Source organism: Anolis carolinensis, unplaced genomic scaffold (assembly GCF_035594765.1).
Source record: "Anolis carolinensis isolate JA03-04 unplaced genomic scaffold, rAnoCar3.1.pri scaffold_8, whole genome shotgun sequence".
NCBI classification, from domain to species: domain Eukaryota; kingdom Metazoa; phylum Chordata; class Lepidosauria; order Squamata; family Dactyloidae; genus Anolis; species Anolis carolinensis.
In genome coordinates this window covers 25,188,415-25,216,411 of record NW_026943819.1, presented here as the reverse complement: position 1 = coordinate 25,216,411, position 27,997 = coordinate 25,188,415, and the positions used below count along the sequence as shown (strand labels likewise).

The following is a 27,997-nucleotide window of genomic DNA, read 5'->3' as shown; positions in this document are numbered from 1 at the left end:
ATTATTACTATTACACAGCAAACAAGATAGATATGCTGGATTTCGTATCACAAAATCACAAGTCCAACACTTCCCAAGTGTCTACGACTGTGTGATGTATTATTATTATTATTATTATTATTATTATTATTATTATTATTATTACTATTACACAGCAAACAAGATAGATATGCTGGATTTCGTATCACAAAATCACAAGTCCAACACTTCCCAAGTGTCTAGGACTGTGTGATGTATTATTATTATTATTATTATTATTATTATTATTATTATTATTATTATTATTATGACACAGCAAACAAGATAGACATGCTGGATTTCGTATCACAAAATCACAAGTCCAACACTTCCCAAGTGTCTAGGACTGTGTGATGTATTATTATTATTATTATTATTATTATTATTATTATTATTATTATTATTATTATTATTATTACTATGACACAGCAAACAAGATAGATATGCTGGATTTCGTATCACAAAATCACAAGTCCAACACTTCCCAAGTGTCTAGGACTGTGTGATGTATTTTCGGATGATGCGTGCAGATCCCAGTAGGGTGGCCTTTTGCAGTTGGCAGATCCTGATTTTGTCAATGTCTATTGTTTCCAAATGCCGTTGTTGTTATTATTATTATTATTATTATTATTATTATTATTATTATTATTTGTGTCAACATCTCAAAACATCTCAATTTTGTCAACATCTCGAAGCTCACTTTATACTCTTAAATCATTTCTGTTTATAATGATGGCCTTTCTTTCTACAGGGTCTTACAAGCTCAAGAGCTGCAGAGATTCTGGCCCGAGATGGTCCCAATTCTTTAACTCCACCCAAATCGACTCCAGAGATAATCAAGTTTCTCAAGCAGATGGTCGGAGGGTTTTCCATCCTCTTGTGGGTTGGAGCTATCCTGTGCTGGATTGCTTTTGGGATTCAGTATGGACAGGGAGTTTCTTCAGCATTTGACAATGTAAGTATTGTTATATTTTTGTGGTGGTGATTTCATTGGCCTGAATAATCCACCTATTGAAAAACTATAAATAGTGTTAACTGAATAGCTACTACCCAAACTTTATACCCAAGTTCTAGCTTTATACAACCCAATAGTAAACCCAGATCTCACTCTCACTCCAGAAGCAACTCAAGTTGCTCCTGACATGAAAAAAAAAACCCAGATCCAGAACAAAATCATTTTTCATTATGTGTCATTAGAAGTCCTTAATTTGAAGAATTGTGAGATGTTATGTTCTTGCTGATAGCTCTCCAAGATGTTCCCCGTGTATAGGTATGGTATAAAGCTATACAGCTCTTTTCATTTGTTGTTTGGACACATTATCATTGCGAGTCGCATTGCATAACTATTTTATAACTGGAGGGAAATAATAAATGTTTCGGTTCCAGCTAACTTGCACAATTTTCTTGCCTTTCAGCTCTACCTGGGTGTGGTCCTTGCACTGGTTGTAATCCTTACTGGCATGTTTGCATATTATCAAGAGTCTAAAAGCACCAACATCATGGCCGGTTTCAGTAAAATGATACCACAGGTAAGTGTCCAATATCAGTAAATCAATGTGTTTAAAAATCCGATAGTAATGTCAAGAATTTTAAGAGACTTTCTCTCCCAGTTTAGGTGAGAAATAAAGTTGACGCAACACAAAGTGTTATTGCAATCTATATATATAAAAGTGATGGCATCACGGCGACCCACAAAACAACAAAACTACAAGCCCCCCCAACCTCGAAATTTGACAACACAACCCATCATCCACGCCTCTAGGTTGATACAACAAAAAGCAAAGAAAAATAAAGTCCTAATTAGAGGGAGAGAAATAATTGTTTTTACCCAATTGCTGCCACTTAGAAGGCTAAGCTCCGCCCACTTGCTCTCCTAGCAACCCACTCAGCCCAGTGTTAATAAAAGAATAAATAATAATAATAATAATAATAATACAATAAAAATAATAAAAAACACTAAAAAAATTAATACAATAAGATACTATAACAAAATAACTAAAAACAATACAACAAAATAATAAAATATAAATAAAAAAGAAAAGTTACAATAAAATTAATTAAAAAATACAAATAAAAATTCCACAACAACTTTTAACCAATGCCACCACCACTTTGCCACAGCAACGCGTGGCCGGGCACAGCTAGTCTATATATATAAAAGAGTAATGAAATTTCGGCCTAGGACAAAACAACAAAACCACACATCCCAGAAACATTAAACTTGGCAGCACAACCCCTCATCCATGCCTCTATGTTCATACAATAACAGCTCCAGCTACTCCAGAAAATGGCCAGGCTTTGAGACTGCAAGGCTATTCACTGCTATTCCACCTGGCCAACAAAGGATTCCCATAAGCCACAGCAACGTGTGGCCGGGCAAAGCTAGTCTATATATATATAAATGTAATGTGTGTTTTTCCCATGGAGTAAACAACAAAACCCAATGAACCAAATCTCACCAAATTTGGCCACAAAAGTCATCCAATCTATGCCTTTCAATAAAAAACCCTAGAAAAATAAAGTCCAAATAACAGAAAATAACAGAAAATCCCCAATTGCTTATCATGAATGCACAGAGGCCCCCGGGAACTGAAACAACGACATTGAGCAGAGGATCTCATAGCTGTGCACGGAGCCTATCGCCACTTTTTAAAAAATGTTGCCATGGTGGAACAGCCTTGCAGCTTCAAAGCCAGGCTGCTTCCTAACCAGAGGGATCCTAACCATCAGACTATGCCACAGCAACACGTGGCTGGGCACAGCTAGTAGAATATAAATATCTTCATGGGCTTCCATTGCTTTTCAACAAATGTAGCTCTGATGCAACCATGCTAATGAACATATAAAATGGTTGAAGCTCTGGGTAGCCCAGTTTGTTGAAAACATTTCAGCCTTTTGTTTTAACCCTGTACTATTCAAACTTGGTGATTAACCAACTCTTCTTCTTGTTTCTCTCATTAGCAAGCTCTTGTTCTCCGAGATGCAGAGAAAAGAGAAATCCCGGCTGACCAACTAGTAGTGGGAGACATTGTGGAAATCAAAGGCGGAGACAGAATACCAGCAGACATCCGGCTGATCGCCAGTCAGGGTTGTAAGGTAAAACAATACATGAAACAAAACCCAAAATCCACCATTAAGCCCTCTGGGAAACCTAGAACACAGGTTCTAGGTTTCTGGAAATCCAAAATGTTCCAAAAATTAGTCCACATGGGTGACTGAAATAATGACATCTTTGCTTTCTGATGGTTCAGCGGATGAAAACTGTTTCATGCACAAAATAATTTAAAAATATTGTGTATAAAATTAACTCCAGGATGTTTGTATTTGCTGTGTTTATACCTGGGTCCCATCTCTAAAGATATCTAATTATATATATGTAAGTGTTGCAAAGGGAAGCCCCCGGTGGCACAACGGGTTAAACCGTTTAGCTGATGAACTTCAAATATGGGGAGTGGGGTGAGCTCCCACTGTTAGCCCCAGCTTCTGTACACCTAGCAGTTTGAAAATATGCAAATGTGAGTAGATCAATATGTACTGCTCCAGCAGGAACGGATCAGCACTCCATGCAGTCATGCTGGCCACATGACCTTGGAGGTGTCTATGGACAATGCTGGCTCTTTGACTTAGAAATGGAGATGAGCACCAACCCCCAGAGTCGGACATAACTAGATTTAATGGCAGGGGAAAATCTTTATCTTTAGCTTAAGTGTTGCAAAATCCATATATAATCCAAAATCAAAAGACTTTGGGTTCCCAGCATTTTAGATAAATGATATTTACTGTGTATACAGAGTGTCTTTCCATAGATCTGGTGCTTGAAGATGTATAATCAAAGAAATGATACATCAGCAAGCGTGTGAAAATGTGTCTTTGAGAAAAATCCTTGTTTTGAACTGTTAAAGAAAAAGACCTTCCACAGAAACCTTGATCATTTATTTATGATAACAATCATAATTAAACTCATCCAAGCCTTTGACTTTGACCGACAGGTGGACAACTCCTCCCTTACTGGAGAATCAGAGCCACAGTCCCGGTCCTGTGAATTTACTCATGAAAACCCACTGGAGACCAAAAATATTGCTTTCTACTCCACAACTTGCTTGGAAGGTAAGTGTGTTTGTATAGGGATGGGGCAGACAGAAAGAGAAAGAGAAACTTGAGAAAGAAGGGAGGTTTGAAGAAAACTTCATCTCCAAAAAGAGGATCAACGATAACATCAGCTACAACAATTCAGTGGCTCAGTGGGTTAAATCAGAGAGTGGGGTGAGCTCCCACTCTTAGCCCCAGCTTCTGCCTACCTAACAGTTCGAATGTGAGTAGATCAATAGGTACTGCTCCAGTGGGAAGGTAACGGAGCTCCATGCAGTCATGCCGGCCACATGATCTAGGAGGTGTCTATGGACAATGCCGGCTCTTCAGCTTAGAAATTGAGATGAGCACCAACCCCTAGACTTAATATCAGGAGAGAATCTTTATCTTTCGGGCTCGGGCTGTGGCGCAGGCTGGAGAGCAAGCCAGCTGCAACCAGCTGCAATGAATCACTCTGACCAGGAGGTCATGAGTTCGAGGCCCGCTCGGAGCCTGTGTTTGTATTGTCTTTGTTCTATGTTAAAAGGCATTGAATGTTTGCCTATATGTGCAATGTGATCCGCCCTGAGTCCCCTTCGGGGTGAGAAGGGCGGAATATAAATGCTGTAAATAAAATAAATAAATAAATAAATAAATAAATTTATCTTTGCCTTTACAGCAACTACTACTGCTGTATTAATCTTTTCCCTAACAACACAGCAGGTCTTAGGGATTGGCATAAAACCTGACCTAAAAATGTTAGCTAGGATCCTAAATGTCTTCCTTATTTAAAGGAGCAATTCCTGTTTTCATCTGCATGCCCTGCACCATCTCCCACCTCATTTCCAAAGGGTCCTATGATCTTCAGAAGCGCATTTGGGAAAAGAATGTAAGGATTTTTAGAGAAAAGAGGGAGATAGGAGAACCATAATTCAAGAATTGTCCAACTGGCCCTCCATAATACCCATGAACTCCATTATTCATAGCTTGGAAACATCCGCCGCCACCCCAAAAAATAAAGAAAAACATTCAAAAAGCAAATTTAGTTGCCATTTTATATAGGGGACACCATTTATATATTGCAATGGAACTTGGAGATTCACTGATTTTGGGGTCCCCAGGGGGTCCAGAAGTCAAACTCTAGCAGTTACCAAGGATCTCTTGCACTGTTCACAGATGAAAATATAAGGCCCACACCCATTTATTTAAATAATAAAAAGACACATTCACATCGTTGTTTTAACTAGTAACAAAGAGATCAAGGGAACACAAGAAGAACACCAAGGAATGGAGGGAGATCATAAGGACCAGTGTAGGTTAATAGTTGCAATGGTGGACTCGGATTACAAAGGACAACCTGGTTTCATGGAAATCTACTGGGCAGAATGGACAAGCAAACTTTCTCTGAAAAAATATTGACCTAGAACAGTGATGGCCAACCTATGACATGCGTGTCAGCACTGACACGCCTAGCCATTTTTGCTGACACGCTGGTGCATGCAGATTGATTGGATGACTATGGATTTTGTGGCTAAATTTGGTGTGATTTGGTCCAGTGGTTTTGTTGTTTACTCCATGGGAATTATGCACATTACATTTATATATATATTAAGCTGTGCCCGGCCACGCGTTGCTGTGGCTTATGGGAATCCTTTGTTGGCCAGGTGGAATAGCAGTGAATAGCCTTGCAGCCTCAAAGCCTGGCCGTTTTCTTCTTATGGGAATCCTTGTTTGATGAGCTGGAATACAAAGGAATAGACTTGCTGCTTGGAAGGCTGGATTATATGGCAGTGTGGAGTCAAGGTAATCCAGTTCAAAGCAGATAATATAAGATTCTAAATGGGTTATATAGCTGTGTGGAAAGGCCTTGAGTCTACACTGCCATATAATCCAGTGCAAATTAGATAATCTGTAGAAGAAGCCTAAGTGAGGCCTAACTGTGCCTGACCCCTGGGCTGAGTGGGTTGCTAGGAGACCAAGTGGGCAGAGATTAGCCCTCTAAACTGGCAGCAATTGGATAAAAACAATTATTCCTCTCCCTCTAATTAGGACTTTATTTTTCTTTTCTTTTTGTTGTATCAACCTAGTGACATGGATGATGGGTTGTGTTGTCAAATTTCGAGGTTGGGGGGCCTGTAGTTTTGTTGTTTTGTTGGTCGCCGTGATGCCATCACTCATTTATATATATAGATATATATGTGAATGTGTGTGTGTGTGTGTGTGTGTGTAATTATATCATTCTATTATTATTCTATTATTATTGTAGTATATTATCATATTATTACTATTATATTATTATTATATTATTCATTATTCATGACTACATTGAAACTAGAACAGAGAGAAATCAGCGTGGAAACTGCAAGAGGTACCATAGATTGTTGTATATGGAAATAATGGTAGTAAATAGTTTTTGATTTATTAAATACAGTTATGTATTACAATTATATATTTTTGTTATTTAAACTATACATATTGCGAAATTATGTTTTTTTTTCCTCAAAGTGACATACCACCCAAGTCATGCTAGGTTTTTTTTTTGGTGAATTTTGACACACCAAGCGCAAAAGGTTGCCCATCATTGACCTAGAACAAGGTTACTTTGAATTGGTGTTGATTTGATGGCGCATAAAGCAGTAGTAGAAAGCTCCCTGCACTTAAAAAGATGTGGGGGGGGGGGGGATCATTTCACAAAATTGTGGTATTTTGTATCCAAACAGGCAAGAAATGACATTTTCTCCCCTTTCTCCTTAGGTGCTGCTACGGGTATGGTGATCAACACGGGTGACAACACCATCATTGGAAGAATTGCTTCACTAGCCTCTGGTGTTGGGAATGAGAAGACACCCATTGCTCTGGAGATCGAGCACTTTGTCCATATTGTGGCTGCGGTAGCTATCTCCATTGGGGTGCTTTTCTTCGTCATTGCTGTCTCCATGGGCTACCATGTTCTTGAGTCCATCATTTTCCTCATTGGCATCATTGTGGCCAATGTGCCCGAAGGGCTACTTGCAACGGTTACTGTGAGTATTCATCAGCTAGAAATGTTAACATTTATGTCACAGGTCTTCTCTAACTCCAGCACATTGTGCAAAGCTTTTAAAAAGCTGACAGCACTGAAGAAGTGGGTGGAGAGATATTTGCAAAACAATCACCGATCTGTCAAGATTTCTGTTTGCTCTGTTTCTTGTCACTGTTTTGATATCTTTGTCTGAGATTGTGTTCTATTTGGAAAGAAGAGTCAAGGCATGTGTGGTATGGTCATAATTATTCAAAGAAATCCCAGACCTGCAATAAGGCCTACTCTAATGTGGAACTATGGTAGAAGGTGGAGGTCTCCATCTGACCATGAGAATAGGCTGACTGGATCCCACTACTTCACAGGTTGCACTGCATCTTGGAAGCCTTCCCAATCCCAATCCACCTAAAATCATAAGATCTAAAGGGACTGTTGCACCCCAAGGCATCATGAGCACTCGAAAACCAGACAAGAGCCAATAGAACACACAATATCTTTATTAAAGCAATTATATATCCAAAGGAAAATAGGTATAGAGTCTGAGTATGAAATCTATATATATAAAAGAGTGATGGCATCAGGGCAGCGGACAAAACAACAAAACTACAGGCCCCCCAACCTTGAAATTTGACAACACAACCCATCATCCACGGCTCTAGGTTGATACAACAAAAAGAAAAGAAAAATAAAGTCCTAATTAGAGGGAGAGGAAGAATTGTTTTTATCCAATTGCTGCCAGTTACAAGGCTAAGTTCCACCCACTTGGTCTCCTAGCAACCTACTCAGCCCAGGGGACAGGCACAAGAGTTTGGAGAGATCCCTAAAGGCCATCCAGCCCAACCCTTTCTACTAGGCAGCAGGACACAATCCAAGCATTCACAACACATGGACAACGTATAAAGACTATACAATACTACACAGGGACATAGACCCCCTCTACCCTCACCACTTTCACAATACACAAACAACCAAATGCATACTAAACATAAAGACAACCATGCAATAGACATTCAATACCACCACTACCTCAACAAGTTCTCACCAACACCACCAGACAACGCCACAGCAACGCGTGGCCGGGCATAGCTAGTAGTTCTTTATAGAAAGTCAATGATGCTTCCAATTGGATAATGAAAAATGTACAATATTATAATCCACAAATGAGAACCTGATAGTTCTCTCCAGAAAAGGCAGGATATCCCAGGAATGAAACAAGGAAGCAAGCTGGAATAAACAGGATTCAAATCCACTGGAAAATCCTTTGTAGCAACAAGGTAACACAGTTCAATAGGTGAAAGCAATCTTGAAACAGGAATGAAGAAGCAACTGAGTTAAAGTCAAGGTCTACTCAAGAGTCGTGGCACGGCACGGCCCGACTGGAAACTGGAAACTTGGCTTGGTGGTGAACAAGAGCTAGAAACTGGAAACCTTTCTTAAGGAAATTCAAACTTGACACCGCAACTAACCTGCTGAGCGAAAACTTTTAACAGACTTCAAACTGCCCGTAATTAAGGAGTAAGTTACTCCCAAAAGTTTCTCATGGGAACCACTAGCCATTATCCCACCTGGAAGCTACCGTAATCTCTTGCTTCTCCGAACTCCTTGTTTTGAACTTCTCTCTCTAGTAACAAAATCTTTACAATTAAAACTTGCATCCTCAATCGTGTCAACACCATCTGGTTCTGGCAGCGAGGAGGGAGTAGCAAAATCTTTCTCCAGAGTCAACCTTCCCAGGCACCTGCAGTTGCAAAAGTTCCTCTGAAGAGGGGGAAATGTTTGCAAATTCCTCAGCATCATCCGTTTCAAAGTTCATATCTGGAAGCAATACAGGCCCTTAGCTGGCTGGGGTATAACAGGGACATATATATGGCAAAAACCACACATTTGTAGCTAGTTTGGGAACCCCATTTTGCAGGTGCACTTTGGGATCCCAAAAGTTGCATGTGGTTTCCATTCCATACATTGTTTACCTCTGATTTATGAAATGCCAGTCTTCAGTTCTTCTCTATAATTTGATTAATATGTACTGTGATTTTTCTATATTTTTGTTAGGTAAGCTTGTCCTTGACTGCAAAGAGGATGGCTAAAAAGAATTGCCTCGTGAAGAATCTGGAAGCGGTGGAGACATTGGGCTCTACTTCCGTCATCTGCTCCGACAAGACCGGAACCCTGACTCAGAACCGGATGACCGTAGCTCACCTTTGGTTTGACCATGCGATCTATTCAGCTGACACCAGTGAAGATCAAACGAGTAAATATGATTCAGGGGGCATGGGGCAGAAGCGGGAATAATTAGTACTGTTTCCTATTTCAGAGTATGAGGCACACCATTTATTGGGCTTTTCTTTCTCTCCTTCAAGGCCAAAGCTTTGACCAAACATCTACCACATGGACAGCACTGTCAAAAGTTGTTGCTCTGTGCAATCGGGCCGAATTCAGACCAGGACAGCATGATGTGCCGATCATGAAGGTGTGTCTGTCTAAGTATCTTCAAGTCAACTTTCAATGTTTGGTGACCCCATGACTTTTATAGGGTTTTCATACTAAATGAGTATTTGAGGGGGGTTTTCCATTTCATACAACCTACAGAACCTAGTCTTCATTGGTGATCTCCTTTCCAAATACTAACCAGGCTGAACCTACTTAGCTTCCAAGATATCAGGAAATATGATTCTTTTATGGTATTTAGGTGTGGTTGTGAAGTTACCAAGACTTTATATTATTGTTCCCTCACCACTTCGCGGTTCGCTTTTTGCGGATTCGCTGTTTCACGGTTTTTCAATAAATTCTAAAAGACTATTATAAATCATAAAAAATTTACAATTTACAGCCTGAGGAAGGAGAAGCCGAAGGGAGAGGAAAGGAGCTCAAGTGGCAATGGGAGAAGGAGGCGATTTATCAACACACAATTGGTTGATAAAGACTTAAAATAGTGTATAACTACTAAAATAATGTATAAATATTAAATAAATATAGCGTCCCTACTTCGTGGATTTTCACTTATTGCGGGTGGTCCTGGAACATAACCCTTGCAATAAGTGAGGGAACACTGTACTTTGTTTCTGATTATCATTAACTGAAGGATACTCTGAATTGTGATCTTTTATTTTTTAGTTAGAAGCATTGTATGATTTCTTTAAAAAATCCTTCTAAATTTAATATAAATGGATGTGGGACAATATGATCTTGAGGAGGAATCCAAAGTCTCTCTGATTATATGGAATTACTGGCAAGCTTTTCCAAACACAATTTACTCTAGGGCAATGGTTCTCAAACTATGCTCTTCCAGGTGTTTTGGACTTCATCTCCCACAATTCCTAACAACTGGTAAGATGGTTGTTTGAGAACCACTGCTCTAGGGAAACAAACTACAGTATGGTCCCCATATCAGTCAGGGATAATACAAAGATCCCGCTTATGAAAATTTGACAAAGGTTTCATGCAATATTTTTAGGCTACAAAGACAGCACATATCACAGACATTTAAATAATATCTGTAGGATAGGTGCGGATATGATGCCACTTATTATTTTTTAAAGCTGTGATCTAATTTTCTAAATTTTCCCACAGAAAATTGTGGTAGGAGATGCTTCTGAAACAGCTCTGTTGAAGTTTTCAGAAGTTGTTTTGGGCGATGTGATGGAAATCCGGAAGAAACATAAGAAAGTGGCTGAAATTCCTTTTAACTCAACTAACAAATTCCAGGTAAGTTTGATTTCTTAGAAGAGGCTGATATACAGAGATGTTAAGAGAAAATAATAATAATAATAATAATAATAATAATAATAATAATAATAATAATAATAAGCTTTTCCCCTGACGTTAAGTCCAGTCGTGTCTGACTCTGGGGGTTGGTGCTCATCTCCATTTATAAGCTGAAGAGCCAGTGTTTTCCATAGACACCTCCAAGGTCATGTGGCCGGCATGACTGCATGGAGCGCCGTTACCTTCCCGCCGGAGCGGTACCTATTGATCTACTCACATTGGCATGTTTTCGAACTACTAGGTTGGCAGGAGCTGGGGCTAACAGCGGGCGCTCAAGCCGCTACCGGGATTTGAACCTGGGACCTTTCGGTCTGCAAGTTCAGCAGCTCAGCGCTTTAATGAACTTCGCCACCGGGGCTCCTAATAATAATAATAATAATTATTATTATTATTATTATTATTATTATTATTATTATTATTATTTATATACCACCCTATCTCCCAGAAGGGACTCAGGGTGGTTTACAACAAAGATACAGACATACAATACACAACAATAGAAAAAAAAATTATTACACAAAAATAAATTTTTCATTAAAATAACAATCAGTAAAATCACAGCAGCTTCTGATTGGGGTCAATAATGTGGCATCATGTGAATATTCAGATTTTTTTGCTAACTTATGCCCAATGAGCATAAGCATGAGGAGGTTTATGACCAACGTATACAATACAGCTAGAAATGGCCACTTTAAAAAGAGACAACATGGGCCAACTGTGATTTATACCGCAATAAACAGCATTATTGAGATTTATGGTGCTATATAAAATATATCATTGTTGCCATGCATTAAATTTGTATGAGCTGTCAAGCTAGCTTGGCTTTGTGTTATGTTCTACTTCCCTGGTAGTATGAAACTGAAAAGATTTTTAAAATCAATCCTCAAAGGCAGCAAAGCAGTGCATTTCAACTGTGGCGTTTCTGTTGCCCGCAGCTTTCCATCCATGAGACGGATGATCCTGAAGATAAACGCTTCCTGCTTGTGATGAAAGGTGCCCCTGAAAGGATTCTGGAGAGATGCAGCACCATGATGATCGATGGGCAAGAGGTGCCTCTGGACGAGGAGAAAGAAGAGGCTTTCCAAACGGCATATATGGCACTGGGAGGCATGGGAGAGAGAGTCCTGGGTGAGCGGAATGTTTGCAAAATAACATGCACAGAGGTTAACGAATTGGTTAGACTTGCATTTCAAAAATCCATCATGAAATTATTTAACCAATCATTCCAGAGCAAGGCATTCAACTTTGGTCTGTTTGGGTGCATTAGATTTGTGGCATTTATGTCAAGCATTGGTACATATAGTACAATCCCCCATACCCTTAGGGCAGTGGTTCTCAACCTGTGGGTCCCCAGATGTTTTGGCCTTCAGCTCCCAGAAATCCTAACAACTTAAGATGGCTGGGATTACTGGGAGTTGTAGGCCAAAACACCTGGGGACCCACAAGTTGAGACCCACTGCCTTAGGGGATATGCTCTTAAACTTACAATGGAAACAGGAAATGAATGATTTTGAATTCAATGACTTTCCTGTATATACGAGGGCTATCCAGAAAGTAGATTACGTTTTGGAATTAAAAATGAACAAAGTATAGGAGAAAACATTTACCATATGCAGTTGAAAGCCAGACCCAAATACCACTTCTCAACATAGTCCCCATTGAAATCTAGGCAGTTTGGGAAGTCCTTCCGCACAGCTGCGCATGTGCATGCGCTCAACTTTCCCCCACTCACATCCTGGATCGCTCTTCTAAGGTTTTGTAAGAAGCACACCTTTCCTGTCCCAAAAAACGGTCCGCCATAACCTTCCTTGCAAGCATTTGCAAAACGGAAGAGCGATCCAAGACGAGCGTGGGGGGAAATTGAGTGCATGCACATGCGCAGCTGCGGGAAGGGATGCCCCCCTGGTTGAGGACGCAAGCCAAGCGGCAAAGTTTGGTGGGGAAGGACTTTCCAAACTCTTTTATCGCTATGAGAAGTGCCTAGATTTCAATGGGGACTATGTTGAGAAGTGGTATTTGGGTGTGGCTTTCAACTGCATATGGTAAATGTTTTCTCCTATACTTTGTTCATTTTTAATTCCAAAACGTAATCTACTTTCTGGATAGCCCTCATACCATAAAATCTCACTGGAGGACCTATACATTCCTTGGGCATCTAGGAATTTGCTAGGTCCTGTAGAGTAATTCTATAATAACTTCTAACAGCAGCATACCACAGAATTGCCCAGCATATTCCTCAAGAGTTGGCTTCTCTGGATATTTGTTAGGTCCTCCAGTGAGAACTTGATGATGTCCTCAGGTAGAAGCATATGATAGGATTGCCTGGAGGGTTAAGAAAATTGCTAGAGGATCTATTTTGTCAGATCAGATAGTTAAAATGCAAGTATGGGTCCTGTGGGAGCAGGTACGTTCTCATGGGAGATCATATTGTACGTTGTTTGATCTGTATTTTAGTGACTAAGACGATGATTTATGAAGTCTCCAATTTGGATCTTCACTCTACTATTATTTATATTGCCCTCTATGCTTTTTAACATATCCATTGATCTATTAGCAAGGTCATCAGAGTTGGGAGTTGCCATCAATATGTTGATAATATTCATTACTGTCTCTCTTTTGCAACTGATGCCAAGAGATTTATGGAAATCCCAAATCATTATCTGGATGGAGTGAAGAACTGGGTGTGTGTGAACAAACCGAGGATTAATCCAGATCAGACAGAAGTTCACAGTGCAATGTACCTTGATTATTTTTCTATTTGGAGCTAATCAGAAGTTATTGTAGCACAAAACAGATCATTATCCATAGTATGAGTTGTATTCTCTCTTCCTTAATTCCATCTTTTGGGTTGTCTCCGTATTCTTTGAACTCCAGGCTTCTGTTACTTGTATCTGCCAGAAGAAGAATTCCCAGAGACATACGCCTTTAACACTGACACCATGAACTTCCCTACTTCCAACCTTTGCTTTGCGGGGCTCATGTCAATGATTGATCCACCTCGATCTACTGTCCCAGATGCTGTCATGAAATGCCGGAGTGCTGGCATCAAGGTGGGTTTTCCAAAAAGCTACTTACAAATGAGTTTTAAGTGTATCAGTCCCTTTTCCACAATCTTGTTCCGCATGTTAGTGATTAGGAATTGCACGCATTTTTTTCAAACTCTTTCCTGATATTGATGCTAATTACTATAACTATGAATAATGTGGAACCAAAACTTCACACAAGACCATATGGAATAGACCATATTTGGTCTATTCCATGCCAACTCCAAATATAGTGAAAAGAATTGACAGATTTAAGGAATTTCAATATATATAATGGAAAATGCTTGCTTTTTAATGTCAAAATATCTCTCCAAAATCCTTTCTTTACAGTCAACCACTGTGAATGTTAACATGCATTTTATTGGCGTTAGTGTCAGTATTATAAGTATTTTGGTATGTGCATTTTAATAGTGTTGTGTTTTGTCTGTTTTAACCATGTTGTATCCCACCTTGAGCCACAAGGAGAGGCGGGTACAAATAGATTGATGATGATGATGATTTTTTAAATGTCAGGAGCAACTTGAGATACTGCAAGTTGTTTCTGGTGTGAGAGAATTGGCCGTCTGCAAGGATGTTGCCCAAGGAACGCCCAGATGTTTTACCATCCTTGTGGGAGGCTTCTTTCATGTCCCTGCATGGGGAGCTGGAGCTGACAGAGGGAGCTCACCCACTCTCCCCAGATTCAAACTGTTGGTCAGCAGTCATGTCACCACAAGGATTTAATCCATTGCACCTCTGGGGGCTCCTATGATGATGATGATGATGATGATGATGTTCAGAATGATTCTATCTCTGTAGTTGTAAGTTGGCTCTTTCTCATTATTCATCTGGAATGCTTGTTCTTTGTGTAGGTGATCATGGTCACTGGAGATCATCCAATCACAGCCAAAGCTATAGCCAAAAGTGTAGGAATCATTTCGGCCACCAGTGAAACCGTGGAAGACATCGCTAAGCGCCTCAACATTCCAGTCGAGCAGGTGAACAAACGGTAAGGATGGCCCATAGGTGAAAATCAACATATGCTCCTTAAGGCGTAACCCTTGTTTGACTATGTTACTGATTCTATCACTTAGCAATAATCTATTTTACTAGAATGCTCCAAGACCGTTGCTTTGGGGCTTGTGTAAGTGGAGTTCTCTATGATATCCCTTCCTATCAAATTTCTTTGGCACTGGATATGTGACTAGGCCCCTTTCCTCTTATCCCTAATCTACTAGGTATATTCAAATGCAGAAAAAAGAAGAACCCTAGATCTGACAAACTTCTACTCCCAAGTGTTTGAGAGATTCATACTGTACTGATATTTCCTTCTCATGCTTTGCACACTGACCTCTTTCACGCTGATATACCGTATATACTCGAGTATAAGCTGAGTTTTTCAGCCCTTTTTTAGGACTGAAAAAGCCCCCCTCAGATTATACTCGGGTGAGGGTCCTAGTTGGCTTATATTTGGGTCGGTTTATGTTTGAGTATATATGATACATTTTTTATTTTTCTCTATTATTTTACTCTATTATTACATTATTTTACTCCATTTAAAATTATTATTATATTATTTCGCTCTATTTTTATTATTAATAATACATTTATTATTTCACTCTGATATTATTATTACATTTATTATGTTACTCTATTCAATATTATTATTACATTATTATTTCACTCTATTCAATATTATTATTACATTATTATTTTACTCTTTGTTATTACATTTATTATTTTACTCTATTATTATTAAAAGGATACATAAGCACATTTACATTGGAGAAGATGAGAATCAGAGTTGGACAGTCTTATCTTAAATTACAGTTTTGTGTAAAGATTCAAAAACATTTAACCTACTGATGCCTCAATTAATGTAATTTTATTAGTATCTATTTTTATTTCTGAAATTTACCACTCTCGGCTTATACTTGAATCAATATTTTCCCAGTTTTTTGGTCGTAAAATTAGGTGCCTCGGCTTATATTTGGGTCAGCTTATACTTGAGTATATATGATAATTTGTGTGAGCAACATTCTACATGCACAAATGTGACCCGTTCTATAAATTTTGTCAATGTTCCTTTATCTGATTTTCAGACTACATTTTTCCCCACTCTACATAAGATAGTCAGATTTACTTGCATCTGGTTTTCGTACTGCAAGTTGCAAAGGCTTTGACTGTGATTGACTTTTTTTTTTTGCAGAGAGGCCAAAGCTGCTGTAGTTAATGGAATGGAGCTGAAAGACATGACCTCAGAACATCTGGATGACATCTTGATCCACCATTCAGAAATCGTCTTTGCTCGAACCTCGCCCCAGCAAAAACTGATCATCGTTGAGGGCTGCCAGAGACAGGTGAGTGACGGATGAAGAAAGAAAAAAGTGTATATTCAGCACCAATAAGCTGCGCTCTTGCGAGCTTCACGGAAAATAGCTAGGGCAGTGGTAATGATAGCAACAACATAGCAGGCAGGGATGAAGAAAGAACAGGTTTAGCCACCTCTGTTTTCGAAAAGGACTTGATGAGTTTTCCAGTTCTCACCCTAGACAGAAACAAAACTTGGCTGTAAAACTGCCTTTTAAAAAATGCTTGCCTTCATTTTACCATTTGCAGTATTCACATACAAAGTAATATTTATTGAGTCCTCCAAATACACAAGGTGAGGGAAAGAGTGTTATGCAGAGCCTATGTTTACGAACCAGAGCCTATAAGCTGTTCGGCACAGTATTATTTATAACCAGACTCAAATCCTCAAAAACAAGATACCCAGTATTTGCCTTAATCAGGTTGTGTGGGTTTTTCCTCGGCTAAATTTAGCTCCCCGTTTGCCAGATTCCCTTTCACTTAGGTGCGGTGACCTTTCCTAATAAGGACAGGGTTATGTGAATTGCTCCGAACAGCTATGGATTTGGACTCATCAACTTACATAAACCCCATTCATCCTCTTAAAAGAGACATGCTACTGTTATAATTTCAGACTTGCATTAGATTATTTAAAGAAAAGAGATCCGTCTATGCTGCAAAACCTGAATTAGCTCTTGGTTATCTAAAATGTCTAAAACTTTAAACTTGTATTTTGGCACTATGCAAATGAGACTTACTTATCTGCATATATGAGCAATTCCAAGGCTATATGGACAAAGGCAGTTTTGGCCTATGTTAATAGCCATAGAAGAAATCACGGCACAAAATGATGTTATTTTCCACTTGCATAAAGTAGACCAAGAACAGATAACTGGTTCTATTACAGAAAGTAACAAAAACCCTTTAAGGCAGAAATAGGATACTTTTTAGATAGAAATGACAGGGCTGTTTATGCAATTAGCTGATGATATAGCTGAGTTGAAGGAATGGTTATATTTTTCAAGCTGACCATCCTTAAAATGTATTTTAAGGGCGGATCACATTACACATATAGGCAAACATTCAATGCCTTTTAACATAGAACAAAGACAAACAAACATAGGCTCCGAGCGGGCCTTGAACTCATGACCTCCTGGTCAGAGTGATTCATTGCAGTTAATTGCAGCTGGCTTGCTCTCCCGCTTGCACCACAACCTGGGCCCATAGATGTTTCAAAATAATTTAATTACTATTCAGAATAAGTTCATATAAGGCCCATACATTAGCACCAAAGCACGAGGAGGATGGTGGGCACAATTTCAGTAACATCCCATGGTTTTTTATGTATTCCAGCAAGCTGTTGTTGCAGTGACCGGCGATGGTGTCAACGATTCTCCTGCTTTGAAGAAAGCTGACATAGGGATTGCCATGGGCATCGCTGGCTCCGATGCCGCAAAAAATGCGGCTGACATGGTCTTACTAGATGACAATTTCGCTTCTATTGTTACAGGAGTAGAAGAAGGTAAGATGTAGCCTATTAGTCTTGCATTTGGTGTAAACAAACAGCCCTGAAGCTGCCCAGAAACCCCAAGATACTATCTCTAATCCCTAATATCCCCAGACATCTCCAGGAGCAGAGATCCATCTGAGGCCGGGCTGTGGCGCAGCTGGCTAGTAACCAGCTGCTATAAATCACTACTGACCGAGAGATCATGAGTTCGAAGCCCGGGTTGGGTTAAGCCTCCGACCATTAAAAAAAAAATAGCCCCAGCTTGCTGTTGACCTATGCAGCCCCGAAAGACAGTTGCATCTGTCAAGTAGGAAAAATTTAGATACGCTTTATGCGGGAGGCTAATTTAACTAATCTACAACACCATAAAACTGCCAGCAAAACTCGAGGAAAAGAATGAGGAAGAACAGCCACCAATGGACGGTGAAGCAACCGCTCCCCCCGTGGCCGGAATCATGAAGCTGGAAAGATGTTAAAATGCCTCTGTGTCTGTCTAAAACTGAATGTTGTTTGTCTATTGGCACTGAATGTTTGCCATATATGTGTTCATTGTAATCCGCCCTGAGTCCCCTTCGGGGTGAGAAGGGCGGAATATAAATACTGTAAATAAATAAATAAATAAATAAATAAATAAATTTTAAATAGGTTGTAGTAGCACTTTTAAACATTTAATTATTGCCGTCTTGGCATTTTATAAATGCCACTTCCAGGGTGAGGAGAGAATTTAGTATTTTAGGCAGTGCATGCAGTTCAAGGAGGGTGCTGTGGGCAAAACAACTAGCATTTTAGCCCATTGAAAGGGGCAACATTGATGCATGGCTTTGGAATTGGGAGCAATATAATATGTACTCACAGTGCATTGACAAAATTAGAATAATTTCTAAAGTGTTTCTAAAATATTTGGCGTATTGTAACTATTACGTTGTAACAAATTTTTCCGTTACTTTTGCACAAGTGGGGAAAATTCCAGGGCTCTTTTCTAATACAGTAGAGTCTCACTTATCCAACACTCGCTTATCCAACGTTCTGGATTATCCAACACATTTTTGTAGTCAATGTTTTCAATACATCATGATATTTTGGTGCTAAATTCATAAATACAGTAATTACTACATAGCATTACTGCGTATTAAACTACTTTTTCTGTCAAATTTGTTGTATAACATGATGTTTTGGTGCTTAATTTGTAAAATCATAACCTAATTTGATGTTTAATAGATTAATTCCTTAATCTCTCCTTATTATCCAACATATTCGCTTATCCAACGTTCTGCCGGCCCATTTACGTTGGATAAGCGAGACTCTACTGTACTAATATTTAAACATGAAAAGTCAATGCCCAGCCCTGCTCTTTAATTGCAGTTCCTACCAAGGTAAACGTGGTAATCCTACCTAACTATGGTTTCTATTGCTCTCCAACTCTGACAAAAAAATGCAATATAAGAGTACACGAAAGAAAATGTCTACTTTTTCTAACAGCATAAGTAAAATTAGGATAATTCTCATTAATAATACATAGCATTTGTCTTTAGTGGGCTGCTTTCAGAAACACCTGACAAACTCATCCTTTCCCTATTCTGTTTCTCATCTATAGGTCGCTTGATTTTTGACAACCTGAAGAAAACTATTGCCTACACCCTGACCAAAAACATTGCTGAGCTTTGTCCTTTCTTGATTTACATCATTGCCAGCATCCCATTGCCCATTGGCACCATCACCATCCTTTTTATTGACCTGGGCACAGACATTGTAAGACTTAATTTTCGGAATACAAAGCTTTCCAATGCAGTTTGAATAGTAGCTGTAGCATATACTGTATATACTCGAGTATAAGCCTAGTTTTTCAGCCCTTTTTTTAAGACTGAAAAAGCCCCACTCGGCTTATACTCGGGTGAGGGTCCTGGTTGGCTTATATTCCGGTCAGCTTATACTCGAGAATATATGGTACATTTATTATTTTTCTTATTATTATTGGTATTATTACATTTATTATTTTTCTCTATTATTGTTGCTACTATTACATTTATTTTACTCTATTTTTATTATTAATACATTTATTATTTCACTCTGATCTTATTATTATTATTGCATTTATTATTTTACCCTATTTATTATTACATGTATTATTTTCCTGTATTTATTATTATTATTATTATTATTATTATTATTATTATTATTATTATTATTATTACATGTATTATTTTACTCTATTATTATTAAAAGGATACATAAGCACATTTACACTGGAGAAGATGAGAATAATGATTGGATCAGAGTTGGACAGTCTTACCTTAAATTTGAGCTTTATGTACATATACAAAAACATTTAACCTACTGATGCCTCAATTCATGTAATTTTATTGGTCTCTATTTTTATTTCTGAAATTTACCACCCTCGGCTTATACTGGAGTCAATGTTTTCCCTTTTTTTGGTGATAAAATTAGGTGCCTTGGCTTATATTTGGGTCGGCTTATACTTGAGTATATACGGTACTAAATTTCTAGAATCAGATGAAATCAGATGTGTTCAGGGAACTAAATTTTCAACCTAGTCTAATTAACTTAATTGTTCGGTTCTTCTTGCTAGACTGTCTTGACAGCATTACTTTTATGTTCATACCCTGGAGCACTACAGATAAAGCAAAACACTCACCTATCTAAGGCCCCATCTACAGTGTCATATAAAATCCAGTTTATCTGCTTTGAGCTGGATTATATGGCAGTGTAGACTAATACAATCCATCTTGAAGCAGATAATCTGGATTTTATATGGATGTATAGATGGGGCCTAAGAGTCTTGTATGACATCAGTGGAGCATTTATTAAATGGGTTTCTCTTGCAGATTCCTTCTGTTGCACTGGCCTATGAAAAAGCGGAAAGTGATATTATGAAAAGGAAGCCACGACACAAGAAAAAGGACAGACTTGTCAACCAAGAGCTTGCTGTGTACTCCTACCTACAGATCGGTATGACATATGACTTTATAGAAGTGCTAAATGGGGACTTTGAATCATATACAAACATAAACTTGTACATATACATACATACATGCACATTCACATCTATATATATAAGAGTGATGGAATCCTGGCGACCACCAAAACAACAAAACTGAACACCCCACAACCTCGAAAATTGACAACACAACCCATCGTCCACGCCTCTAGGTTAATACAACAAAAAGAAAAGAAAAATAAAGTCCTAATTAGAGGGAGAGGAATAATTGTTTTTATCCAATTGCTGCCACTTAGAAGGCTAAGCTCTGCCCACTTGGTCTCCTAGCAACCCACTCAGCCCAGTGTTAATAAAAGAATAAAAAATAAAATAAATATAAATAATACAATAAAAATAATAAAAACACTAAAAAAATTAATACAATCAAATAATATAACAAAATAACTAAAAACAATACAACAAAATAATAAAATATAATACATAAAAAAGATAAGTTACAATAAAATTAATTAAAAAATACAAATAACGTCAAATAAAAATTCCACAACAACTTTTAATTAATACCACCACCACTTTGCCACAGCAACGCGTGGCCGGGCACAGCTAGTATATATATAAAAGAGTGATGGAATCCTGGCAACCACCAAAACAACAAAACTAAACACCCCACAACCTCGAAAATTGACAACACAACCGATCATCCACGCCTCTAGGTTGATACAACAAAAAGAAAAGAAAAAAAAGTCCTAATTAGAGGGAGAGGAATAATTGTTTTTATCCAATTGCTGCCAGTTAGAAGGCTAAGCTCCGCCCACTTGGTCTCCTAGCAACCCACTCACCCAGGGGACAGGCAGAGTTAGGCCTCACTTAGGCCTCTTCCACACGGCCTATAAAATACAAATTATCAGATTTTAACTGGATTAGATGGCAGTGTAGACTCAAGGCCCTTCCACACAGCTCTATAACCCATTTATAATCTTATATTATCTGCTTTAACTGGATTATCTGGATTCCACACCTTTACCCTTTACCTTAACTACCACCAATTCCTCAATACTTTATTTCCCATGCCACCATACTTCGCCACAGCAACGCGTGGCCGGGCACAGCTAGTATATGTATGAATAACTATATCTAATCTCATATTCGGGATGCAAAATTATCCAAGAAAACCTAACATGCATTGGGATATTCATGTTTATCATTTCCCTTCTCGCCTGTAAAAATGTCTCTTTTCTTCTTTTGTAGGTCTTCTGCAGACCATTGGAGCCTTTCTGACCTATTTCACTGTTTACGCTGAGCAGGGCTGGCTCCCGCACACACTCTTAAACATAAGAATCGACTGGGAAAACCCAACTTATAATGACTTGCAAGACAGCTATGGACAAGAATGGGTACAGTCATCTCCTTCCATTAGATCACTCATTGTTGTCATTGGAACATAATGACAAGAACCATCTTTATACAAGGGAAATGTTTTGTTTGGTGCTAGTAGCTAGAAAAATATCAATTGGTAGGCCTGGCAACAAAGATCTTTGGCTCCAAACACTTCTGAAATTGATATCCAGGAATAAATAACCTTAGTTTATGATACTGTCTGTCCTGCAGCTTCATATATTTTTAGGAACACCTGTGTAGTCTATAGTTCTTCAGGCAAGTGTTATAAACCATTAGCATTGTAAGCAAGCATCCTAGCTGCCTGCAAACTATAGAAACAGAAAGATGTACAAATATTTGCCAGACCTGGCTTGGGAGATATGTTGAACTTGCTGCATCACATGTGCCGAAGTTCTCTTGATGTCAACCATTCAACCCTCTTTCTTCTTTTACAGACTTTTGAGCAGCGGAGAATACTGCAGTATCATGGCTACACAGCCTTTTTCGTCAGTATCACCATTCAGCAAGTAGCAGATCTGATCATCAGAAAGACACGGCGGAATTCTATTTTTCAACAAGGGCTTTTCAGGTCGGTGAAAAATCTACCAACTGGAGTCCCGTATGTTCAGAAGCTTCAAAAAACATATTCTTTGTCTCTCTCTCTTTTTTAAAAAATCCTATTATTATTATTATTATTATTATTATTATTATTATTATTAATAATAATAATAATAATAATAATATATGACATAGCAAACAAGATAGATATGCTGGATTTCATTTCACAAAATCACAAGTCGAACACTTCCCAAGTTTCTAGGACTGTGTGATGTATTTTCGGATGATGCGTGCAGATCCCAGTAGGGATATTATTATTATTATTATTATTTATTGACACAACGACGTTGTATGACACAGCAAACAAGATAGATATGCTGGATTTCGTTTCACAAAACCACAAGTCGAACACTTCCCAGGTGTCTAGGACTGTGTGATGTATTTTCGGATGATGCGCGCAGATCCCAGCAGGGTGGCCTTTTGCAGTTGGCAGATCGTAATTTTGTCGATGTCTATTGTTTCCAAATGCCAGCTGAGATCTTTTGGCACGGCACCCAATGTGCCCATCACCACCGGGACCACCTGCACTGGTTTCTGCCAGAGTCTTTGAAGTTCAATCTTGAGGTCCTGAGAGCGGTTGAGTTTTTCTTGTTGTTTTTCATCAATGTGACTGTCACCTGGGATGGCGACATCAATGATCCAAACCTTTTTCTTTTCCACAACTGTGATGTCTGGTGTGTTGTGTTCCAGAACTTTGTCAGTCTGGATTCGGAAGTCCCACAGTATCTTTGCATGCTCATTCTCCAATACTTTTGCAGCTTTGTGATCCCACCAGTTCTTTGCTGCTTTGAGGTGGTACTTGAGGCATAAATTCCAATGAATCATTTGGGCCACATAGTTGTGCCTCTGTTTGTAGTGTGTCTGTGCGATTTTCTTATAGCAGCTGAGGATATGATCAATGGTTATTATTATTATTATTATTATTATTATTATTATTATTATTATTATTATTATTTATACTGAGAGAAGGGCATATCCTGAAGATTTCAGGGCCCAGGCAGGTTTGTGCAAGGAGATGTGGTTAGCCAAATAGCCTGGGTCTGAGCCAATTCAAGCTGTTTGATTACTGGAAAAAAAACAGCACAAAATTCTTGAAACTCTAGTATTTTTCTCAGTTGGGTTTCTCAACTCTTGGATGCCCAGTTTTTCAACCTGGGAATGAAAAATGATGGATATTCATTCCATCCCATCATATATGTACATATTTATCATATTTATATATTTGTACATTTACATATATGTGCTCCCAATTAAACCTCTGAGCTGCTGAACTTGCTGACTAAAAGTTTGGCAGTGTGAATCTAGGCAGTGGGGTGAGCTCCCGCTGTTAGCCCCAGCTTCTGCCAACCTAGCAGTTCGAAAACATGCAAATATGAGTAGATCAATAGGTACCACACTGGCGGGAACGTATCATGCTCCATGTAGCCATGCCGGCCACATGACCTTCAAGGTGTCTCTGGACAACGCCGGCTCTTCAGCTTAGAAATGGAGATGAGCACCAACCCCTAGAGTCGAACACGACTAGACTTAACGTCATGGGAAAACCTTTACCTTACTACATTTACATAAGACAGAAAAAGATGAAAATCCCCTTGTAATATTAGTAGGGTATCCATATTTCACAAATAATCTAATAGCCTATTCTGTTGTTGTCATTCATTTCCTACAGGAACAAAGTTATCTGGATGGGCATATTCTCCCAGATTGGCATTGCACTGATTCTGTGTTATGGTCTTGGACATGTGAATGCCTTAAATTTTGCGCCCCTCAGGTAAATTCAAAATGCTGTTGTCAATTCACATATATTAACAGGTGTGGTTAAACGAAGTGTTGAAATTATTTTTCTAATAATAGGGAGGGGGAAGGTCCAATATCATTGGGTTACATTAGGATATTAATTACAATCCCAAATATGTTTTCCAAAGTTGTTTTAACCCCTAATTCTTTCCTCTTTTTTTGCTAGGGCTCAGTATTGGTTTGTTTCTATGCCTTATGCCATCTTGATATGGGTCTACGATGAAATCCGCAAGCTGATCATCAGGCGGCACCCAGGAAGTAAGTAACTGGCACTTCGTGAGTTTTATTTATGCCTTTAAGTAGCCACAATTTTTAACATTTCATGTACAAAAAATGACATGTGAAAAAATTCGCAGACTAAATCTTGAACAGCGAAATCAGCACGGGGCTCTTCTTACTTGGATTACCTAGTGTTGGCTGACCGTTTTCCAAATATTTCCAAATATCCTTTCTACTTCTAGTTCACCAGCAGTAATAACAACAACAACAACTTTATTCTTATATCTCATCCCATCTCCCCAAAGGGACTTGGGGTGGCTCAAATGGGAACCAAACTAAGCAATACACAATAAAATACAACCACATAAATACATTTAAAACATCTATATATAAAAAATGTAATGTGTATAATTCCCATGGAGTAAACAACAAAACCACTGGACCAAATCACGCCAAATTTGGCCACAAAAGACATAGTCATCCAATCTATGTTTTTCCATCAAAGAACCCTATAAAATTAGGTCCAAATTACAGAAACTCCCCAATATCAAAAATTACAAACTACGCATGCGCAGTGCCCCTACCCAGAAACTTGGTGATGTTAGCCAGGTGGGCGGGGCTTCAACACATGACTGAGCACAGCTAGACATATTTCCAGACAGGAAAAAACCAGAGCCAGCTAACACCTCCCAACAAAGGATTCCCCCTCAGAGTCGTCATCATCATCATCATCATCATTATTATTCGGTTCCTGGGAACCATCAAAATGAACAAAACCTGGCAGCCAGCTTTTTTAAAAAAAACTCTACAACTGGGAAAGTAAATGAAGAACAACACTCTGGAATAAGGGTATTCTAGACAGGAAAGAACCACAGCCAACTAACACTTCCCAACAAAGGATTCCCCCAGAGAGGAAACAACCACGCTTTGAAGCTGCAAACTCATTCAGTGCTAATCAAGGTGACTAATTACAACATTCATACTTGCCTCCACAAACAAAAACCCACTTAAGACAATGCCACAGCAACGCATGGCCGGGCGCAGCTAGTATAAGCATAAAATCATAAAACATTAAATATATACATTAAAACATACTCAAGCAATAGCTACTACCGTGTTTCCCTGAAAATAAGGCCGTGTCTTATATTATTTTTTACTCCCAAAGATGCGCTAGGTCTTATTTTCAGGGGATGTCTTATTTTTCCATGAAGAAGAACTCATATTTATTGTTGAACAAAAAAATGAACATTTATTCTATACTGTACAGTAGTTGTCATCACAAACCAACATAACTAAACCAGACAAACTGTGACTCCTGTCAAGAATTTCTTGTTACTATCATTATTTCCATATACAACTGGTATGTAAGCTGCCCCGAGTCCCTCTGGGGAGATGGAAGCGGGGTATAAAAATAAAATTATTATTATGATTATTATTATTTTATTATGACACAGCAAACAAGATAGATATGCTGGATTTCATATCACAAAATCACAAGTCGAACACTTCCCAAGCATTTAGGACTGTGTGATATATTATTATTATTATTATTATTATTATTATTATTATTATTATTATTATTATTATTATGTACATTTACTAATCCTGCATGCTCTGGTGTTTTGTTTGGCGGGCGCTGGGCATGCTTCCAAACAAAAACTTTGCTAGGTCTTACTTTTGGGGGAGGCCTTATATTTAGCAATTCAGCAAAACTTCTACTAGGTCTTATTTTTTGGGGATGTCTTATTTTCAGGGTAGTCAGGCGCAGTGAACATATCAGGGTTTCTCATATAGGAATGGTAGTATACTGTGAGATGTTGTTATCTATCTATATCTGTAGATATAATATTTTTACGCAAGGGGTCCTCAAGAACTTAACACTACTTTGATTATTCCTAAACTGTATATTGTTGAGAATGGTGAGCTTGAAAATTTAAGCCAGATAACTATCTTGCCATTTTGGAAATGGCTAATTATTTGTTTATTTTTTCTTCTCCTATAGGTTGGTGGGATAAAAACATGTATTACTGAGGATGCTTTTATCCCTCTTCATTTCTCCATGCTGGAGAGCACAACGTAGTTGTCTCTTCTGTCATCTGATACTTGAAGGTCCCTGGACCGTGCAATATCAACCAATCAGAGGAACGAGATTAAAAAAGACTTTGAAATGGATGTACACTGAACTGCAAAATCTGATCTTTGGATTACCAACTTGAATGCTGCTTTTGCAATAATACCTGACTCTGTGATTTAAAGGGATTGAAGTTCAAAGAGAAGAAAACTGTGTATATAGAATGAATTAAAGAGGCCACATGTTTATTGCAATAATATTGTAAGTGACTTGCACTAGGTTTCTTAATATATGTATTTTTGTTGCTGAGAATTATTGTGACACAATCCAACTGTGAGCTTATCTGTGTAGACCAGAGGTGTGTTATTCAGGGCTATGCTGTATAGGCACAATTTGATAATAAAATAACTTTTTACATAAAGTTCCTGCTTGTCATGTCTATCCTTTATCAATGGGTGAAGGCTAAGGCAAAGGAGAAAAGGATGCATCCCATTAATGCTCAAATCAAGAAGAATCCCTGACCGTAATGGTTTATAGGGGTCAAGCAAAGCCACACCATTTGCCATGACTTATTGCTGTTAATATATATCCTTGTGTAAAAGAGGGTAGCGTAGAAGACCCAATTAATAACGAATAAATGTCCCAAATAATAAAAGATTAACTGCCACCGATTAGTGGAAATGCAGCCACCACTGAGTGGAGAGACACCTTTAGATTATAAAAGTGCTCAACCACCCAATAGCTCAGAGGAAGCCTTTTACTTTATTTGGTGTTAAAATGGTAGCGCAATTGTGCTGAGGGAGTCTATAGACGACAGAGGCTTTGATGTAAAAAGAACAATATCAAGTTTATTCAGGCACAAGCTTGGTGGTTACAAAAGATGTTTCACTTAGAGGTATTCTTATTAACAGGTACAATACTAGAATGAGATTAATCTAACTCTTTAAAGTATCACTTTTTACTTAAAGTAGTTAAAACTTCTTCCTTTGCTCCTTTTAAAATGTTACTTCAATGGATCTCTGTGAGTCCAGCTGGGATTGGTTCCCAAAGTCTGAAACTTGGACTATCCAGTGACTTCAAACCACAGTCACCCCTGTAATATACTATCACAGATTCTCTGTGCCTTTCCAGGACACAGACTACATTAAATAAGTCACCAAATTTATTTGAAACCGACTCAAAATGAACAATTGAGTCTCCTTGATCC

General features: G+C 38.5%; 1 protein-coding gene across 1 annotated transcript in view; it reads left to right on the top strand.

Moving 5' to 3' along the window:
• The window catches only part of atp12a (ATPase H+/K+ transporting non-gastric alpha2 subunit), a 38,884-nt gene extending 11,673 nt beyond the window's left edge, over positions 1-27,211 (top strand). Inside the window, exons 4-23 of the mRNA XM_062961061.1 lie at positions 770-973; positions 1,434-1,547; positions 2,980-3,114; positions 4,008-4,125; positions 6,841-7,109; positions 9,158-9,356; positions 9,466-9,575; positions 10,676-10,810; positions 11,806-11,998; positions 13,745-13,920; positions 14,766-14,902; positions 16,103-16,253; positions 17,596-17,764; positions 19,347-19,501; positions 20,596-20,719; positions 21,957-22,102; positions 22,541-22,674; positions 24,373-24,474; positions 24,667-24,758; positions 26,722-27,211. Of these exons, the coding sequence (XP_062817131.1) occupies positions 770-973; positions 1,434-1,547; positions 2,980-3,114; positions 4,008-4,125; positions 6,841-7,109; positions 9,158-9,356; positions 9,466-9,575; positions 10,676-10,810; positions 11,806-11,998; positions 13,745-13,920; positions 14,766-14,902; positions 16,103-16,253; positions 17,596-17,764; positions 19,347-19,501; positions 20,596-20,719; positions 21,957-22,102; positions 22,541-22,674; positions 24,373-24,474; positions 24,667-24,758; positions 26,722-26,750 (2,892 nt within the window). The 3' untranslated portion in view covers positions 26,751-27,211. The remainder of the gene's footprint in view (positions 1-769; positions 974-1,433; positions 1,548-2,979; positions 3,115-4,007; positions 4,126-6,840; positions 7,110-9,157; positions 9,357-9,465; positions 9,576-10,675; positions 10,811-11,805; positions 11,999-13,744; positions 13,921-14,765; positions 14,903-16,102; positions 16,254-17,595; positions 17,765-19,346; positions 19,502-20,595; positions 20,720-21,956; positions 22,103-22,540; positions 22,675-24,372; positions 24,475-24,666; positions 24,759-26,721) is intronic.
• Positions 27,212-27,997: the final 786 nt, after the last annotated feature.